Below are 18,248 nucleotides of genomic sequence, written 5' to 3'. Positions count from 1 at the left end.
TAAATAAAAAATATATAATTTAAAATTAATTAATAATAACACATTAAATATATAATTTATTAAAATAAAAATAAATTAATTAAATTGTGAGTAAAATAAAATTTAAACACGTAAATAAATTATATTAATAATACTAAATGTATTACAATTGTTTATCGTACTATTGTTATTAATATTTAGTATTGAGTTAATTTGTAACATCAATTTAATTAATTTATAAAATAAATTAAAATGTAAATATTATATTAAAATAAAATTTTAGTTCGATGGTAAAGTTAAAATGTTGTATATATATTTAATTTGTGTTAATAAATAAAAATACATTTATATACCTTAGAATTGGAAAATCGATATTTCTTTATCTCTCTCAATGTCGTTATTGGTTAAATTGATCCTCTAAAAAAACATAGTAATTAAGTCTATTTTTGTATTTACATTTTTTTGTCTTCTTTGGTAAGTTTATTTTAATCCTGAACTTTGATTTCATCAAGTTTGATGTCATGATACTCTTAATTTGAGGCAATGACGTGACATAATTGCGAGTGTCATATTGTTAAGTTTTTATATTTGTCAAATCCACGGATTATAATAAATCTATTCATTAAGTTCAAATGCTAGAATGGATTAAAAAAATTGTGATCTAATTGCTAAGTTAATAGGCTAAAAGTTATATTAACTCATTGGATAAATTATATCTAAAGTCACTAAATTATTAGTATGTTTATGTTTCAGTCACTTAACTTCAAAAAGTTACAAATAGTTATTGGACTATTTAAAAGTTACAAAATCACTGTTGTATGGCTTTTTCAATTCGTATCGCTTACACAGATCAAAAGCTCTCGTTCCCTTTCTCTTTTACAATTTAGTTTTTTCATGAAACACATTTAAATGTCACGAATTTACAAACCAAAGTCTAAATAACTTTCTTTTCAAAACTTCGACACTAACCGTTAGATTGGCTTAAATATTAGATATGTTACTTTACGTATTGATAGGTACTAATTCACCATATTAATTGTCAAATTATCGTTTGGAGCTTACCAGTCATATTTAAGAAAGAAACCTTAATAATTTAATAACTTAAATAAACTTTTTTTTAAATAATTTAGTTCAGTGATTTAAATAAAATTTTAAAATAGTTTAGTGATCATTTTGTAACTTTTTGAAGTTAAATGGTCAAAATATAAATTTATTAATAATTTCATGACCTTAGTTGTACTTTACCCTAACCCTTTTTTGAAACCAACGTGACTGTTCAGTCTGTGCTTAAGTTCCTAAAGCTGCTAGAGAATAGAGCGGGGTGCCATAAACCCAGAAAAAAAGAGACAAATCTCTTTCAAAATCCCCAAATTTCGCGGTTAAAACATGGAAGCTGCCGCCGGCCAAGACAGGGGTTCGCCGCCGTCGAAGCCCTCTAAGTTCTCTGTCTACCAAAACCCCACGTTATCCGCCGCTTTAACGGCGACAAGTTTAAAGCCCTCTAAATCAACTTTTCTTTGTATCCTTTCTCTCTCCTCTGCTTCTGCATTTGCTCTCCTCTCCACAATTTACAGGTTCTTTACTTTCCCCTTTTTGGGCTTTTTCTTTTGTTTCATTAAACGCAATAGTTTCAAGTCTTTTCCTGCTATACATACATTTTATACATATGGCGGTTGTTTTAGGGTTCTAGGAGGGTTTAAGCAAAAAGGGTTTTGTTTCTTCTCTCTAGTGATGGATATGCATTTTGTTTCTGAAGAAAAATGCATTAAACGATCCTTTTTGTTTCAATGAATACTTAAAAGAAAGCCGAGGTTTGTAAGGGAATCATCAATGGAAAGGTAGTTCGATGATATGTTGTGGACTGTTGCAGGCCAATATGCATCATTTAGTAAGAGACAAGCAGAGATAGGATTAGGGTTAGGTAATTAGTAGGATTTAGGGGTGTAATCGAAGTCAGAGTTTGAGCTCAAGCAGTAAGGAATTCTAGTTCGGTTCAAAATTTGAACCTCGAAAACTTGTGTCTAACTCGTTATGTTTTCACCTTTTAAGGTTGAGTTCGATTTGAGATAAAAATCAAACAACTCGAACTTGCTTGAATACAATCAATTAAGCTCTGTACTTAGTAAATATGAATTTGATTCTCATGTTTCACTTCAATCTTGGATTTTTAGGCTCAAAGTATGTATTGATATGATAAATTTAAAAAGGCTATTACATTGCCAAGCTACTTGAGTCGAACATAAGGATACTCAAGTTCAGCTTGGTCAACTGCTTGAGCTCAACTCGATAATCATCTAGCCAAATTTGAGTTTTTCTTCCTTTGCTCTGCTTTCAAATGGAGAAAACTAACCTTTTAAATGCTACCGACTTTTGTCTTTCTTGTCTATACTTTTTTTTCAATTTGAATGTGTTTTCATTTCACTAACACAATCATTTTATCTCACATTGATGTAGTGGAAATGGGTTCGCTGATAAATTTAAGTTCGGAAATTTGTCCGATGAAGTGGCTTGTAAGTTATCATTTGCAGATTTAATTCCTTTGATTCTTGAATTTAAGTGCTCTATTTCCTGTTATTGAAATGTGTTATTGGTGCTTCAGATATATTTGCCAAGGCAGTACAAGTTGCATCAGGTGTAGTTTTTGTTGGAACAGTTTTTGCCTTATTCAAAGCTATCTCTTGGCATCGAAGCAAGAGCACCAGTAGTTGTTTGTCACTTGTATCTCCTTCTAAAGGAACTAAAAATCAACCTAACCTAACAAAGCGTCAGCTGGGGCTTTTAGGAGTAAAATCGAAGGTTGAGCAAGTTGCACCGGATTCTTCTAAGAAACCTCCCAAGTCCAAACCCCTGGCAGCATTATCTTCTTCGGATGTTCTTGTACCACTTCATCCATCAATTAGTGGCTCAGATCGTAAGTCTCTAGCTAGCTCTAATAAATCAAATACCAGTGGTGGAAATAAGATGAGCCCTTTTGCTACACCATCCAGATCCCAGGGCTCCCCTTCTTCATTATATCTTGTTCCGGCATCCACTTCGTCATTATCTTCTCGTCAAACTTCACCGGGACAAGAGCCTCTAGTGAAAACCCCATGGTCCACTAAGCGATCCTCCTATGCCAAAGAAATTACAACAGAAGAGCAACTTGAACAGTTTCTTGCCGAAGTAGATGAGAAAATCACCGAATCAGCAGGAAAACTAGCTACCCCACCACCAACCATCAGTGGATTTGGAATAGCTAGTCCGAATACTGTTGCAAGTTCAGCTAATACATCTGGAACTACAAGAAGTACACCACTGAGGCCTGTGAGGATGTCTCCCGGTTCCCAAAAATTTACCACTCCTCCGAAGAAAGGAGAAGGCGAGCTTCCACCTCCGATGTCAATGGAGGAGTATGTTGAAGCTTTTGGGCATTTGGGAATCTATCCTCAAATTGAGCACTGGCGTGATCGACTCAGACAATGGTTTTCTTCGGTTCTACTAAACCCTCTACTGAACAAAATTGAAACCAGTCACATTCAGGTTTTTCATTCGCTCATCTATGCTATCATTTTAGTTTCACCATATAATCTCGTCATGTTATGATGTTTTAGCTTTATGATGTTTTCAATAATTTTGAGAGGAATCCCAGGAAATATTTAATTACGAGATTCACAAATCCTCTGCTTATAGGTAATGAAAGCGGCTGCTAAACTTAATATCTCTGTAACCATTAATCAAGTAGGAAATGATCCATCAACCAATGGAAATCCGGCTGTTTTGTCTCCGCCTGATAGGTCAAAGGAATGGCAACCATCATTCACTCTTGAGGAAGAAGGGCTACTCCATCAATTACGTGCAACTCTTGTTCAAACTCTTGAGGCATCCACGCGTAAGTTCTCCCGATGCTGTCTTTCATTTATTTATTTTTTGCATTTGTTGAGTTTTATCGATCTTAGCTAATGGTACTTTTTTTGATAAAATACAGCTAAGCCTATAGCCAACCAACTACAATTCCCTCAACAAAATCCTTTTATCCCCGTTATGCAGGAGTGTATTGATGCCATTACCGAACACCAAAAGCTTCATGCATTGATGAAAGGTGAGTGGATGAAGGGGTTGCTGCCACAAAACAGTGTCAGAGCTGATTATACAGTACGAAGAATTCGAGGTATTTTCAACAGTCCCTTTAATGTTCAGTTTCTGTTTTGCATTGGTAGACTTTTCAGTGTACCTAAATTACGGAATCACTATTTGTTTGCACAGAACTTGCTGATGGAACCTGTTTGAAGAATTACGAGTATCAAGGAAATGGGGATGTTTACGATAAAAAAAACAAGAAATGGACTCACGAACTACCAACTGATTCTCACTTACTCTTGTACCTGTTTTGCGCATTTCTAGAGCATCCAAAATGGATGTTACATGTTGACCCGACTTCGTATGCTGGAGCTCAATCTAGTAAGAATCCCTTGTTCTTCGGAACCTTGCCGAGAGACAGGATTCCAGAGAAGTACATTGCTATTTTATCTGGTGTTCCTTCGACCCTTCATCCTGGAGCTTGCATACTGGCAATAGGGAAACAGAGTCTCCCCATTTTCGCCTTATACTGGGACAAGAAATTGCAGTTCTCTCTTCAGGTAAAGCTCTATTTTAACTACTTTTTCATAGGTAGTAAATAGCATGACATAGTTATTAATAACTACTAAAGAAATTCCATATCAGCATCTGAAGATGATATAAGGGTGAATAATTGCAGTTCTTGTTAATCGTTGGAAATGTAGTATTGTCGTGGTTGGATAGTTAAGATTCATTTGGACAAATCTTTGGTTGATGGAAAAGACGTAAACACATACGAGTTAGATGCCATGTTACTTGGATAGTGGATGAGTCTGACATGAATTTTAGTCCCGAGGTTAAGTTCATCAAAAAATTTGATGGCATGTATATGTTTTTCAGGGGAGAACAGCACTGTGGGATTCAATATTGTTATTGTGCCACAGAATAAAAGATGGATATGGAGGCATAGTTCGAGGAATGCATATCGGCTCTTCAGCTTTGAATTTGCTCTCAGTTCTTCAACCTGAAAATGAAGACTAAGACTTTGTTAGCTTTTTTTGCATTACTGTTGCAGTTTCATGTTCTTCCTTCTTGCTAAACATGAATGTTTTATGTTTTAGGATAAAATATTTTAACTGGTATCTGTTCACATAATTTCTATTATTTTACGTTATATTACCAGACATGCCGAAGGTGAAAGTTAAAATAATACAACAATCATTCGATTATTTTTTAAAGTTTTAATTTTAAAAAATATATATATGAAAATTTCAAGACATTTTAAGACAACTTTTTAAAAGAATTAATTTTCGCATTTTTTTACAAAGATATGGACATCATTATGATATAAGTAATAACAATAATGTTTCAAAATTTTATAAAAGAATCTAAAACACTATTCTTCTACGAAGAAACATGAATACCAGAAACCAAAATTGCAAGGGTGTAAACTCACTCAGCTGACTACTATAAAAGTAAAAACACCCAAAAATTAAAAATAATTAGATGACAAAAAAGACAATTAAATGGTTAAATCACCATTTTATAACTTTTAATAAAAAAAGTTTACTAGCGGTTGAGTCTATTTCATAATTGAGTGTTTAAAAATCCATAATTAGGTGATTACTACCGTAATTTACTCAATTGCAAAACATTATGACCTAAACTGTTGTACAAATAATGATATATCATATATGTAAACAAAATATATACGATATTGATCAATATTATACATGTCAACAGCTTGACCCAACTAGATCCGATTTCCATGAACCCCTATAATAACAATAATAATCATACCAGATCCTAAGTGTCATGCACCATAACAAAGCTACGCATGCATCTATTAAAAATATAGCAGCAATGCCAAAGGAAAATTTTCAGCCAAAAGGAATACAATTAAAATAAAAAAAGGGGGTTTCTATATGAATTTAAGTGAATTTACAAATCTATTTGATCCCAACTGTCTTTTAGACCAAAAAATAGGCAAAATAGGTGGAATCTTTTTGTGCTCACTTCACCCCCCACAACTGCATGCATATCCATTTACCCAAAATTCCATTTTAACTGTACATTTTTACTCAAAAACGACCTCCCTCAGTGCTTTTTAACTCTAGGTAAAAACTGCTTGTTTTATGCTACCACGCCTAGAATAAACTAGTATTAGAATCTGAGGTTTCAACACTTACAGGAATTGAAGGCCTCCTGTTCCGACCTCACCTCGGAAAAGTCATCAACACAGCAACGTTGAAGCTGCCCCCTTCTTTTTAATTTGGCAGCACTTTCATTCTGAAAATTTTAATTTCGTGTTTTAACTGAAATGCAAGCCCAGTTCTTCATGAGTGATCACCAAATTTATCCACAAGTTGCCGTTAAATTTATGCGAACACAATTACTCGGTGTCTGAGTCAATAGAGAGATATAATCTTGGTCGAACTGACCGTTTTTGCCGAGGAAATGAGAAAGGGCTCTCTGTTCTTTGCCTACTTGACTTCCCATTTCTACTCTCATTCATACCAAGCAACAGAGAAGCTGCAGAAGGAAGTAACAATCAATGCTAGAAACTTCAGAACAGTGATGGAGCTAGGAAAAATTCTAATGCGGTGAATTACTAATCTCAAACTTGTGTGCCAGATACAAGTATATACATTTTTTTCCAAATTTTTAATATAGCGCTTTTTCCAAAAGAGCAAGGGAACTAACCAGTGTCCATAGCACGCTCTTTGGAAGGTATTGGTTGCCTTGAATTCAATCCATTCACAGTTGTCGAGTCCCCATGGCCGACACTTGCACCACCTCCAAGACTAAGTGAGATCCAATCATCGGTACGGATGCCGTTCGATACGTCAGCTTCATCTCTGAAACCAGACTCTGCTGATGCACCTGAAGGATGCGTTGGAAGAAATATCTGAAGTGAGGGATCCTCTCCACCAAAGAGGGTAGTGTCAACCAAGCTGTCATTTAGATTTGTATCAACCTGACCAATGGAACAAGTAGGGACTAGAGTTGTAGATCCCATTGTTGTCTCAGGAGCCAATGGATAACCATTAATTGTCGAAGGGCAATTGAGAGAACTTCGCTGCAGATCAACTAAGGTATCTGCAACATCCGGATCTGTATTAAATAGTTGAAACCCAGAACCATCTTGAGATCCCGAAGGTAATGACCACAGAGGCATGTCGAATTCATCATTGGGAGTAAAAAGACCCAAATTAGCAGCAGGCCCAAGAGGTGGTTCTTCTGAATATGGATGAGAAATTCCAGGAGGTGCAACCGGAAAACCAAGTCCCCCACCATCATTTTGGTTGTGATTATCCTTATACACAGTTGGAGGAGATATCAATATTTCATTCTCTTCATCTGAATCACTAAGAACAATAACTTCTGCATTTCCTGCTGTTGCAGATTGGTTTTGGTCAGTAAATTCATATGCTGAATCTACGTTCAGAGGCACAGAATCAAGTTCAATCCCGTTGCTTGTAAAGTCATAAGTTCCACCAGCATCCTGATTTACGCTGGCATCTTCACCATCCTTACCACTTCCGGTAGCGCTGCTGCTCATTGGTAAAAATTTTTGCTCATGACGTAGCCTGTCTTGTAATCTACTAGCAGAAGAGTTGTTCAAGTCTTCAGGCTTGCTAAACTGCCAGTACCCATTTTGATTCTTCTTTATTCCGAGTTTCAAACCTGTCTGTCCTTCAGAAGTACCTTCAAGTTTGATCTGCTTCGAAATTTCAGCTGTTGGCTTATCCTCCACACTGCCTGATTCACATAGGGTACTGTCAGGAGAGTGCCATAGTGCAAGATCACCAAGCTCTCTGCGTTCATTTTCACTTTTAGCCTTTGCACGCCAAGAACCATCAGGCTTGACCTCAATCTCAGTAATGTCTTCGCCACAATTGCTCATCTGTATGATAGCCGATCATCAATATCACAAATTGACATCATGAAGATAAATATAGAACAGGGTACTGACCTTGGATGTGATGCGATTAAAATAAGGATCAATTATAATGTGTTCCAGTGAGTAGTTCTTCAAGCAAATTGGGCACTGCCACTGCATTCATGCTAATGCTTGTCAAAAAGCCTGAAAGAATTACAAAAAATAACAAGCACTGTAATATTGTAGCTTGCCTTCCTAGAGCGTTGGTTAAGCTCCACAAAAACTTCAAGATCGAAACAACCCATGTGAACGCAAGGCTTAAACCTTCCAGCGACCTTCATTCTTGAGCCGCTCATCTGTCAAGGATATGCAAATAAAAATGAATATCACAAAGCAACGGTAAAAGGAGAGCACAGTGAAGAAATAGTCCATTCAAATTGGTTGGCACTGAAATCTATTCAGGTACATGAACTAACACAGTAGTTAACCATTTTTTTGTTAATTTTATTATTTACAAGTGATGAGATTTGAACTTCTAATTAATCATATGTAAAGACATACAAATTCTTATCAACTAATAATTTGTATTGAATATTAAATATAAAAGACATGTTTAATACTAAATTATTTTTAACTGAACACTCCAGTTCAACCGGTTGAACCAGGGGTGTCACAATTTCACCTCCTGTCCGGTTTTTATTCATTAATGACCATGCACAAGTAAACATGCATAATAGCCTCTACCAATGTTAATACAACCATGTACACATGAAGAAGTTAGATTCCTCCACTATTAACATTTTACAGTAACTAAGCTGACACATAAGTGATGCTACAAGAATTTGATCCACGAATTTTGCAGGGCACATAACCATCTATTCTAGAGATGCTTCACAAACTACACTAATTAAATACTTGAAAAATGATGCCTAATCAATTGCATGTAATATTTTTAGAACAAAAATCGTGCAAATCAGCAGAAATATAGGCAATAGATCGCTAGCATATTATAAAACTGTATAACTCACAGGGCAGCGTAGGTTGACTCCAAAAAAATCTGCAACAACTTCTAGGTCACTGTCACTATCACCATTGTCAGTTGCAGTTCCACCACCAACACAACGACGAACGCGACAAAGAGCATCTTCCAAACGTTCACCTTCATTCTCCTTAGGAATCGTGTTGAGTATCTAGGACAGGCATAGTAGAGATAGGCAAGTTAGTTTGGGCTGCATACCCATGCAGGGTTTGTAGTTTAATCTATAGTACTAAGCCATATGATAATATGTGGCCGAAGAAAAAGAAAGTGCCTAATATTTCCATTAGTAGGAGAAAATACATTATCTAGCGCTAAAACTAGATATTTTTGGTTCCGAAACTAAAAAACAAACCAAAATCATAAAAGCATGTAAACCTCATTACCAGCCCAAAACATTTAAATAAATTCAGGCAGAAATCTCATTACTTCTTAAATTCTCAATTATTCTATTGAAAGGGGACCATATTATGCAAACCAACAGGCAACAGTATGCACAATAAACGATCCATAAAGGAACCAAAAAAAAAACTCAGTTGACCATGTTAATAAAGTGAAGAATGGAGCCCTTTGCATAACAAAGATTAGAAAGCCCCAAATCTGATCTCACAATTTCCTTCTCTTCATTTCTAGTTTTTTCCTCTACAGTAGTCTCTCCAGTTTTTCCAGCTCTTCAAGTTAATTATTAAAATTACAGCCTTGATAAAGCACCATTCCCTCTTTGTTCTTCATTCTTTTCCTCTGATTACCTTCATTGATGACACGCTCTTGTTCATCAGGTCGTATTAAGATTTTTAAAGTAATTGAAGAAGGCAAAAGGGGAAAATAAGGTGGCAAAAAAGCTTTCCTCAGGAAACCAATTAATTTAGTGGCATTCTCCCCAGCCTAATTTATTGGATCCCATACCCATTTCAATGTCATACTGACACAGGCACCTCACCCAAAATGCCATGCAATAATTAATAGGCAGTCAAATGTCTAATCTGTAGTCATTTTTGCAGAAAACATGAAACATAAATCCGATGCAGTCAAATGAAAATAACATGATCAACTATGACAGCACTAAATATATTTGCATTCTGTTCTGCTTTGTGAGCAAACCAATCTAGACTGCCTAAAGTAATCAAAGAATTAGCAGGCATTGGAAAATAACATTATATGCTGAGCTTTTTATTTTGCAAAAAGGAACATATATATTTTTTTACGACAGAAATTCCCAGACAGCAAAGAAATCAATCTTGCAATTCCAGTGTATGAACAATCCATATAGGGTTGAAGTTCTGAACATACCTGTTGAACAGTTCGTCGTTTAACTATTCTAACTCCAAAACAGAACACGCGAGCATCGCATCCAGTCAAAGTTATCTTATTAATTCCATCTTTAATAAATGGAGATATCTGGCCACAAAATACACAATAAACAAGTGTTCAGACAATGGATGTTTCTTAGGTAGCTAACAAGAAGTAACAGGCTCAATAACCTGCCGGCAGGCTTCCCCATCCATTCCAGACACATGCAGGAACATGTAAAGTGTAAATTCTAAGGAGCATATGATTATAGGACAGAACTTACAATAGGACCATCATCACGACCGTTAGCCCCGAGCAATTGAGAGCCAGGTCTATTAATAGCACGAACAGGAACACCTGTTTAAAAAACTCTCAGTTACTGATCAAAGTTGAAATAGAAAAATGCATAAAAATTATATTGATTTCGAGCTGGAGAACAAAGTTGCAATTAGGAAAAATCCAAGGCAAAAAAAAACTAAACATGCTTCCTTCTTTTATTTTATTTTCCCTTTTAGCTAGATCCAAGTATGCTCCTCAATAAACAGTAGAAAAATAATTAAGCCGTAAAAGGAGCAATAAACTGCTAAGTAGTCAAAGAAAACCATTAATACTCGTACCATTGACCTGTAAATCTGCATATTGAGGCCACTGCATCCTGAATGGAACTTTGTCATTCAGAAGCATGCACCATGCCTATTTGACAAGAAGAAAAACAAAAATATCATGATAAATAACAAAAAGCAATATACCAAACTGCACACTTTTTTTTGGCACTAGTCAACCTGGACATCATACTCTTGTTTGGACAACAACTCCTTGTCTGCTCTGGTGATTTGGAACGTTTTCTCCACGCTTTGCATTGGATTTGTACTGCAAAATGCAGGATATGTATCACTAAATAAACTACTATAAGTGAGGTCACAAAGCATTAGAGATTACAGTATAATGATATTCACACCAAAACAAGCAGTAAATTGTTTTTCTGTTCTTTTTTGGGGAGGGGGAAGAGCTCTAGTATTTCTCATATAGTAAACTTACCCATCAGTAGGGATATTTGCAATCGCCAACTTCACTGGATATAAAGGGTTTGCAATAGTAAGACAAAAACTGCACATTCAGAACCAAATCAAGATTTAAAAGGATGTAACATAAAATCAAGGTATAACTGATTGAACAGTATTTCCTAACTCACTAATGTTAAGCCTGGAAAAGGATATTCTTGATGCATCCAGATGGATACTATATACATACAAGTGCATACCATTTAAATGCTTCATGAAGTGTTCACAGTAGAAAACAAATATAAGGTGCAGCAAGCACTAACTGCTTGACGAATAGCATCTTCCTTCAATAATAAGGATGATTCAGTATTAACTTTTTGAACATCAATATAGGCATATAATTATAGCTGCAAATAACAGTATTTTGCAATGTCTAAGGTGCTTTTGTTGTCCACCACTAAGGCACAATGTGCAGGCACACCTAAGCGCACCCCTATACAACACTGATTTTATGTGCACTACCAAAAACTAGTTCTTACATTTCCTCACACTCATCTCTTTTTTCCCCTTCTCCTCCCTAGGTTGCGGAAGGTACAAAAGTAAGATAATATTTACAAATCTTGCATCCTAATAACAAACTTTATCCAACCAAACTAATATATAAACGTCTGTTATGTAACATTTATAAAGATAGAACACATTCAGTTAGATCTGAACTATAAAATATAATTGGCATATTTCTATATTATGACATTGAACTTCAGCCAATAACCAAACTGTAACCAGTAAGAAGATTGATCATCAATTATGATGTGATCACACAATTTGGAAGCACACGGATACAAACACAGACACACATAAACAGAGGAGAGACATACGGATCAGCTCGCTTCAGTCGACAAAGCTCACAATAAAAGAAATCAGGAACTGCCGGGTTTCCCTCCATAGGCTTCTCTGGAATTATAACACAACCAAAGTGTTGCCATACTTGGCATCTTGGATCCTCACACTGCATAGAGCAATGAGAGAAAGCAAAAACATCAATAACTCAATTTAAGATGCAAGAAGCACAATTTTGTAGAGGAAAATAAGAAAACGATGTCCTCAGAATTCATGAATCCATTCTCAAAATGGAGAAAAGCATATGATACAAATTGAAATTATGAATAGAAACAATAAAAAGCAGGCAATAAAAGTAAAAAAACAGGAGAAGCAAGCTATATCATGCAATTGCATCAGGGCAAGATTCATATGAAAGTAGACAAACCTAGAAAACTGAATTAGAATATACCTATTGCAGAAAAAGGCCACTGGGAAAGGCACCTACTTCAGTTTTGAGCTAAATGTCAACCTATGGGAGATGAACGGTTCCATCGTAAATTAAAAGGGCAAGAAGAAAATCCAGGAGAAAGTCTAGAGTGCACGAGTCTATACACTTGTTCAAAATTGGCCTTTATTATCAAATCCAACAAAATCAGTCAAACAAGTCATTAGATTCATTAAGATCACAGCCTCAAGAATTTTAGAAAAACTACCAACTTCATGGATAGAGATTTGAAGACTTAGCTTGCGTGTGCAAGTCAAGGCGCAAAAATTCTAAATCATAAGACGATACCACCAAAAGGCAGTAAATAGTACAAAAATTGAGCATAATATATTATTTTGTATCAAGCAAACACAAATCCCAATTTGAAAAGCCAGAGAAACAATCTTAAATAGCTGGTCACCCCAAAATGCCAAACATACAATTGTGACATCCATATCATTCGACATAAAATGAGGAAAAGAACATTAAGCTCATTATCATTACCATGATAATGTAGTCAGTCTCCAATGAGTTTCCACAAGGACAACGAACTTTCACATCTGGTTGAAAGGGATCGTCTACTTCTCCTTTAATTTTAACATTATTACTGTCTGACACACCCTGTCCCTTTGATGCCAATTCCGTAGCACCAGAAACCTTCATCTTCCTGAGGACAAGAAATACACTTTAGAAAGAGGAAATAAAGAAAATCAATGCATATAATAACCTGATATGCTAAATCCAGTAAGCCAGCATCATCTTATCTAAATAGTAAGTCGGCCCTTGTTCGCAGAAGGGAAAAAAACTAATTCCAAACTAATTTAAATACAAACCTGTATATATCATCAACAAGTTTTGCTACATCTTCCTTCCCCACAGGAGTCCTTTTTGCCCACATCTTCGTAACTGAAAATCAGAAAGCAAGCCCTACATTATTATAAAAGCAGAACGTAGTAGTTTCTGAACAGACTTAAGAGCCAAATCTGAATTAATTGCAGTCTAATGACACTAAAAATCAGAAAATGTGAAAATTCAACTGAAAAGCATACTCGTCTACAACCTTCCCCAAGACACTGCACTCTTAACAAAAATTACAAAGAGCCATTGGAATGTCAACAAAGTATACTGAAATTAGAAGATCAAAGGGTTAAATGCTGCAATATCGGTGACCCTGAGAAACTAGAAGAAAAGTATAACTAGGCAGAACAACGGGTGCATAATTACTATCCTTGATTGCATCCCGAGACCCCGCACCTGACCTACACCCTAAAACTGAAAACAACATACATTTCACATCCAACAGTATGACTATGATTGAGTTGAAGACACAATAACATCAACAGCTAAATACTAGCACTCTGATAACATATGTCACAAGATAGCAAAAGTAGTGCCAGAAAGAAACATTTAAAAGAAAATATAATCCATAAATTACTATGGAGGCTACAAGCTCCCTTTTCAAACAGAAGGAACAGCTAGGAAAAGAACATTTTACCTTGTTCATCAGAAAGAGCTCCTAATATCCTCTCAACAAGGTCCTACAAGTGAGATTTACAGAAAGGTCAAATATAATCCTACACCATGAGGTTGCAAATTATATTAAAAATACTGATAACTGACAAAAGAACAATTATCATAGCCCCCAAAATTTTTAAGGCTCTTGCTAAATCTGCTGCCCGTAAATAGTTTAAAAACTTAGGAGCAACACACCAAACGAGTGAAAATTCATGATTCACCTCAGCACACTCAAAATACCATTTGGTGCAAACAAAAAGAACAAGCATGAAGAGAAAAAGAGAAGTAAAAAATCCACTTAACACCTACCCTTTAAAAATAATAATAATGTGATCTCACCAAAAACTGTTAAAAAGTTAAAATATTTACTAGCTATATGCAGAGAAATGAAAAAAAGTAAAAACAGAGTGAACCATGAACACAGGGCAATAAGAACAAGATTCAACAGAAGCATTCCAAACAAGAGGATGAACCAAGTAAAATACAGAGCATCATCTAAAGCCTCTGCTAACCTGCTTCTTCCCCTGCTTTGAAAGACCCAATTGAGTGAGAACATCCTTGAGTTCTTTTATTCGGAAGTATGCCAATTTATCCTATAATAGGAAAACATATTGGGATTAGCTCTCCGTGGACAATTTCTTTTAAAGATAAACAAAAAAGGCATCAATGTATTAGCATCAAGCCTAACAAGCATCAAAAACATATAAATATATTTACTAACTTTCAGCTTAAGAATTTAGTCTTATACTCTGACTAACAAAATAATATAATGATAAGTACAAAATTTCCATAATTTAAGTGTTGGTATAAAATAAAGTTAGAGAAGCCGTTGTGGACGGCTGATACGAATTTTCAGCTTAAAAAATAACTGAAAGCAACAAAACCATCCTTAATGAGCTTACCCACAAACTTAAAACTACTTGATTCTCAGAAGCCACTTAAGAACAACAGAAAATTTCCACTACCAAACTAAGTTCAGTATTTTATATCCCCTCTATAATGGATTACCATATATCCAAGCATTAGATTACATTGCAAAAACCTAGTTGATTGAATTTGATAAAGAAATAAACATATAATATCATAAAAATTTCAGTTCTCAGACAATATTCATTAGTTAACTCCTATATAATTACACTGAAAATATGAAAAAATGAATCTATATTATACTACGAAAAAAATTGAGAAAAATACCTTGCAACTAGCCACCAAATCCATATTCAGTTTACAATCTGTAACCAAGCAAAAACCAGTAATCAAAAACCTAAAACTCTCAAAAAATAATCAAACGATCTAATCAACAATAACCACAACAAAACCACTAAAATTTTCAATTAAATTAAATTAATCAATCAATCATCAAAGAAAAACATAGAATCAAATTAATGGACCTTACGGGTTCTCCGATAATGATTAAAATGAAGGAAAACTAAAAGAAAATTTGTGATGAATCAAAGAGAAAATGGGAAAATAGGGTTCCAACAGTGGAGGTCGCCGACTTTTTTTTCCTTTTTTTTTTTTTGACCAAAGAGACCCAAGCAAAAGGAACCACTTCCTTAGAAAAATTTTACAAAAGTGACCGGACTTATCGCCGATTATCGAATTCTGTTTTTTGAACGGGAACACGTCCGGGTTTAGTTTCGGTGCTGTTGCGTGTTCATTTTGTAAGATACGCCCGTGCTGTTTTATTCTTTTTTCCGGGAAATTTTGGGGTACTTCTGTACGTACGTTGAATCTAAGTATCATTGGGATCTGATTCTGGCACGTCAGTACTTTTTTGTAGTGCGAAGTGATGGTGGACGTTTTCAGCCGTTGATTTTGCCGTGAATTTTTCAAGATTTTTTCATTTTGGATATGAATAAACTACACCAAAAAGTTACTAATTTAGTTGTAAGTTTACATTTTACTTACTTAGAGTCTGTTTGATTGACGGAATTGATTTTCCGAAAAATCATTTTCAACTTTTCCAGCATTTGATTGGCGGAAAACATTTTACATTTGGAAAATGAACTCCAAAACAAGGCAAAATGAGTTACATTTTTAGGGAAAATGTCTTACCCTTTTAATTTCTGTAAGACATTTTCCGTGCTCTCCTCTTTATCGCCTCCTTCATTCCTTCCTTCATTTCCGGTAGAAAACTGCTTCTATTTATCGATTTTCCAGTAATTTATTTTTTTAATTATTCAATACTTGTTTTTTTAACACAATTACAAATAATTTATTTGATATTAGTTTTTTTCAATTTATAACAATTAATATTGTAGCTTAATAATTGAGTATTATTATAAATAAATCATTGCAATATATGTAAAAATAATTTAAAATATAAAATTTATTAGTATATATTAATATATGTAAAACAACTTTTTCGAAAATATTTTCAAGGAATCACATAAGCAATGAGAAAATATTTTACATGATTCAATCAAACACCGAAAATATTGTCCAGTAAATCATTTTACAGAAAAGTAAAACATTTTCCAAAAATCATTTTACGGAAAACATTTTACTGGCTATCAAACAGACCCTTAATTTCAAAAAATTACAAAATAATCATTGTATTATTAAAAAAATTTATTTAAGTCACTAGACTGTTAAGATTATTGTTGTATGACCTTCTCTATTTGCATCGCTTGCACAAATTCAAAGTTCTTCTTCCTATTCTCTTCTACAATTTAGGTTTTTCTTATTAACCAACTTTGAACATCATGAATTTGCAAACCAAAATTCAAATAGTCTTTTTCTCCAATCTTTGACATTGGCCGTGAGATCAACTTGGACTTTTTATATATGTTTTTCTACTTGTCGATGAGTCAGCATTAGTCATTGAATCATCACTTAAAACTCACTAGTCGAACTTAAAAAAAAATCTTAATAACCCAATGTATTAAATAAAAACATTTGAATAGTTCAGTGACTTAACTAAAAACTCCAGAATAGCTTAGTAACTTAAATGAAAACCTTCAAATAGTTCAATGATCATTTTATAACTTTCTAAAGTTAAGTTTTTCAAAACATCAATTTACTAATAATTTAGTAATTTTCGATGTAATTTACTTTTTATTTTCAATTTACAATATTTGGGTTTGAGTCTAAGTTAACTTTAGACTTATTCCAAGTCAAATAATATATGTTTATTTAGTAAATTTAATGTAAATTGTTTGTTTAACGTAAAATATATTAATTGTTTTATAAAATATAGCCTCGAATCTCGGATCTCAAATATAAACCATAAAAGTCACTTTTTAGCGTCGGTTAATAAAATAACACATCATAATTGTTTAAATTTTAATATGTAATGTGATACATTTATCAACACCAAATAAATTATAAATCTATTCTGTCACCTCCTAAATAAATTGGAATCTATTTGAATTACCCACAAAAATGTCATTACAACCAAAATACAAAATGGACTTCAATTGTCTATAAGTAGTCCACTATACATTAGAAGTTAGAATAATTATCGGAAGACATTTGCACTCTTTTGAAACATACCCGCCTAATAGTGCAGACACGCTACCATGTGACAGATTTTCTAATTTAGGGAGTGGCATTCCAAATATCAACATGCAAATTAGTTATTCCCTTACATTAACCTCTTTTCTTTTTTACTTTTATATTGTACCCTAAAAAAATTTAAACCCTAAATGCTAATTTCACCATTGATTTATTAATCTTTTAAAACCCCAAATCTTAAATATTTTTACCATTACTAATTTATTTATTAAAATCTTATTTCCTTACAATGTCTACATTTAATTAATTTAAAACAGAAAAAAAAATCATAGGCAAAAACCCAAAATAATAAAAATTTTCCAAATATGATAAAAAAGTTATAATCAATAATTTAACATTATTCAAGAATGTGGAAATTTGATAATTGGGCACCAAATTATAAACATTTTAGACGTGTTAAAAATCTGTTATTGCTTAGAGGAAGTGTTTTATAGAGCCGCAAACAAATACAAATATCATAAAAATAAAAGAAAAAGATCGAATAAAATCATTGAAGAGTTTAGTGATTAAAATTTAAATGAATATAATGATTAAAAACAAAATTGTTAGATTTTGTTAATGTTTTTATAAAGTTAAATTACATTTGTTTAAAAATAAATATATTAGTAAAAAATTAACAAATTTATGTTGGAATTGATCTGTATAAATTATAAACTAGAAATGGTAGAGAAGATCGAAAACACA

General features: G+C 33.8%; 2 protein-coding genes across 5 annotated transcripts; one reads left to right on the top strand and one right to left on the bottom strand.

Annotated features, from left to right (window-relative positions):
• Positions 1 to 444: 444 nt before the first annotated feature.
• Positions 445 to 5,252, top strand: LOC105782493 (uncharacterized). Its single transcript, XM_012607263.2, has 7 exons — positions 445 to 1,553; positions 2,434 to 2,489; positions 2,579 to 3,498; positions 3,649 to 3,847; positions 3,944 to 4,126; positions 4,222 to 4,595; positions 4,915 to 5,252. The coding sequence occupies exons 1-7, from the start codon at positions 1,366 to 1,368 to the stop codon at positions 5,053 to 5,055; spliced, it is 2,061 nt and encodes a 686-aa protein (XP_012462717.1). The 5' UTR covers positions 445 to 1,365; the 3' UTR covers positions 5,056 to 5,252.
• LOC105782492 (E3 SUMO-protein ligase SIZ1) lies at positions 4,696 to 15,681 on the bottom strand. 4 transcript variants are annotated; one of them, XR_008192829.1, is made up of 18 exons: positions 15,437 to 15,681; positions 15,240 to 15,277; positions 14,558 to 14,638; positions 14,026 to 14,068; positions 13,364 to 13,436; positions 13,035 to 13,197; positions 12,103 to 12,233; positions 11,262 to 11,330; positions 11,006 to 11,093; positions 10,841 to 10,916; positions 10,507 to 10,580; positions 10,224 to 10,331; positions 8,926 to 9,087; positions 8,149 to 8,253; positions 7,991 to 8,071; positions 6,718 to 7,921; positions 6,204 to 6,546; positions 4,696 to 5,051 (listed from the first exon to the last, which is right to left on the bottom strand). XR_008192829.1 is itself a non-coding variant. In XM_012607260.2 (17 exons), the coding sequence occupies exons 2-17, from the start codon at positions 15,261 to 15,263 to the stop codon at positions 6,407 to 6,409; spliced, it is 2,622 nt and encodes an 873-aa protein (XP_012462714.1). In that variant the 5' UTR covers positions 15,264 to 15,277; positions 15,437 to 15,681; the 3' UTR covers positions 5,831 to 6,406. The 4 variants fall into 4 exon arrangements, 1 of the variants encoding a protein (XP_012462714.1); XR_008192827.1 differs by having other exon boundaries at positions 4,696 to 5,038; XR_008192828.1 differs by having other exon boundaries at positions 4,696 to 5,038; positions 15,442 to 15,681.
• Between the last annotated feature and the right edge of the window lie 2,567 nt (positions 15,682 to 18,248).

Source organism: Gossypium raimondii, chromosome 13 (assembly GCF_025698545.1).
Source record: "Gossypium raimondii isolate GPD5lz chromosome 13, ASM2569854v1, whole genome shotgun sequence".
Lineage (NCBI taxonomy): Eukaryota > Viridiplantae > Streptophyta > Magnoliopsida > Malvales > Malvaceae > Gossypium > Gossypium raimondii.
The sequence above is the reverse complement of the archived record's forward strand: the minus strand, read 5'-3'. Positions and strand labels throughout refer to the sequence as shown.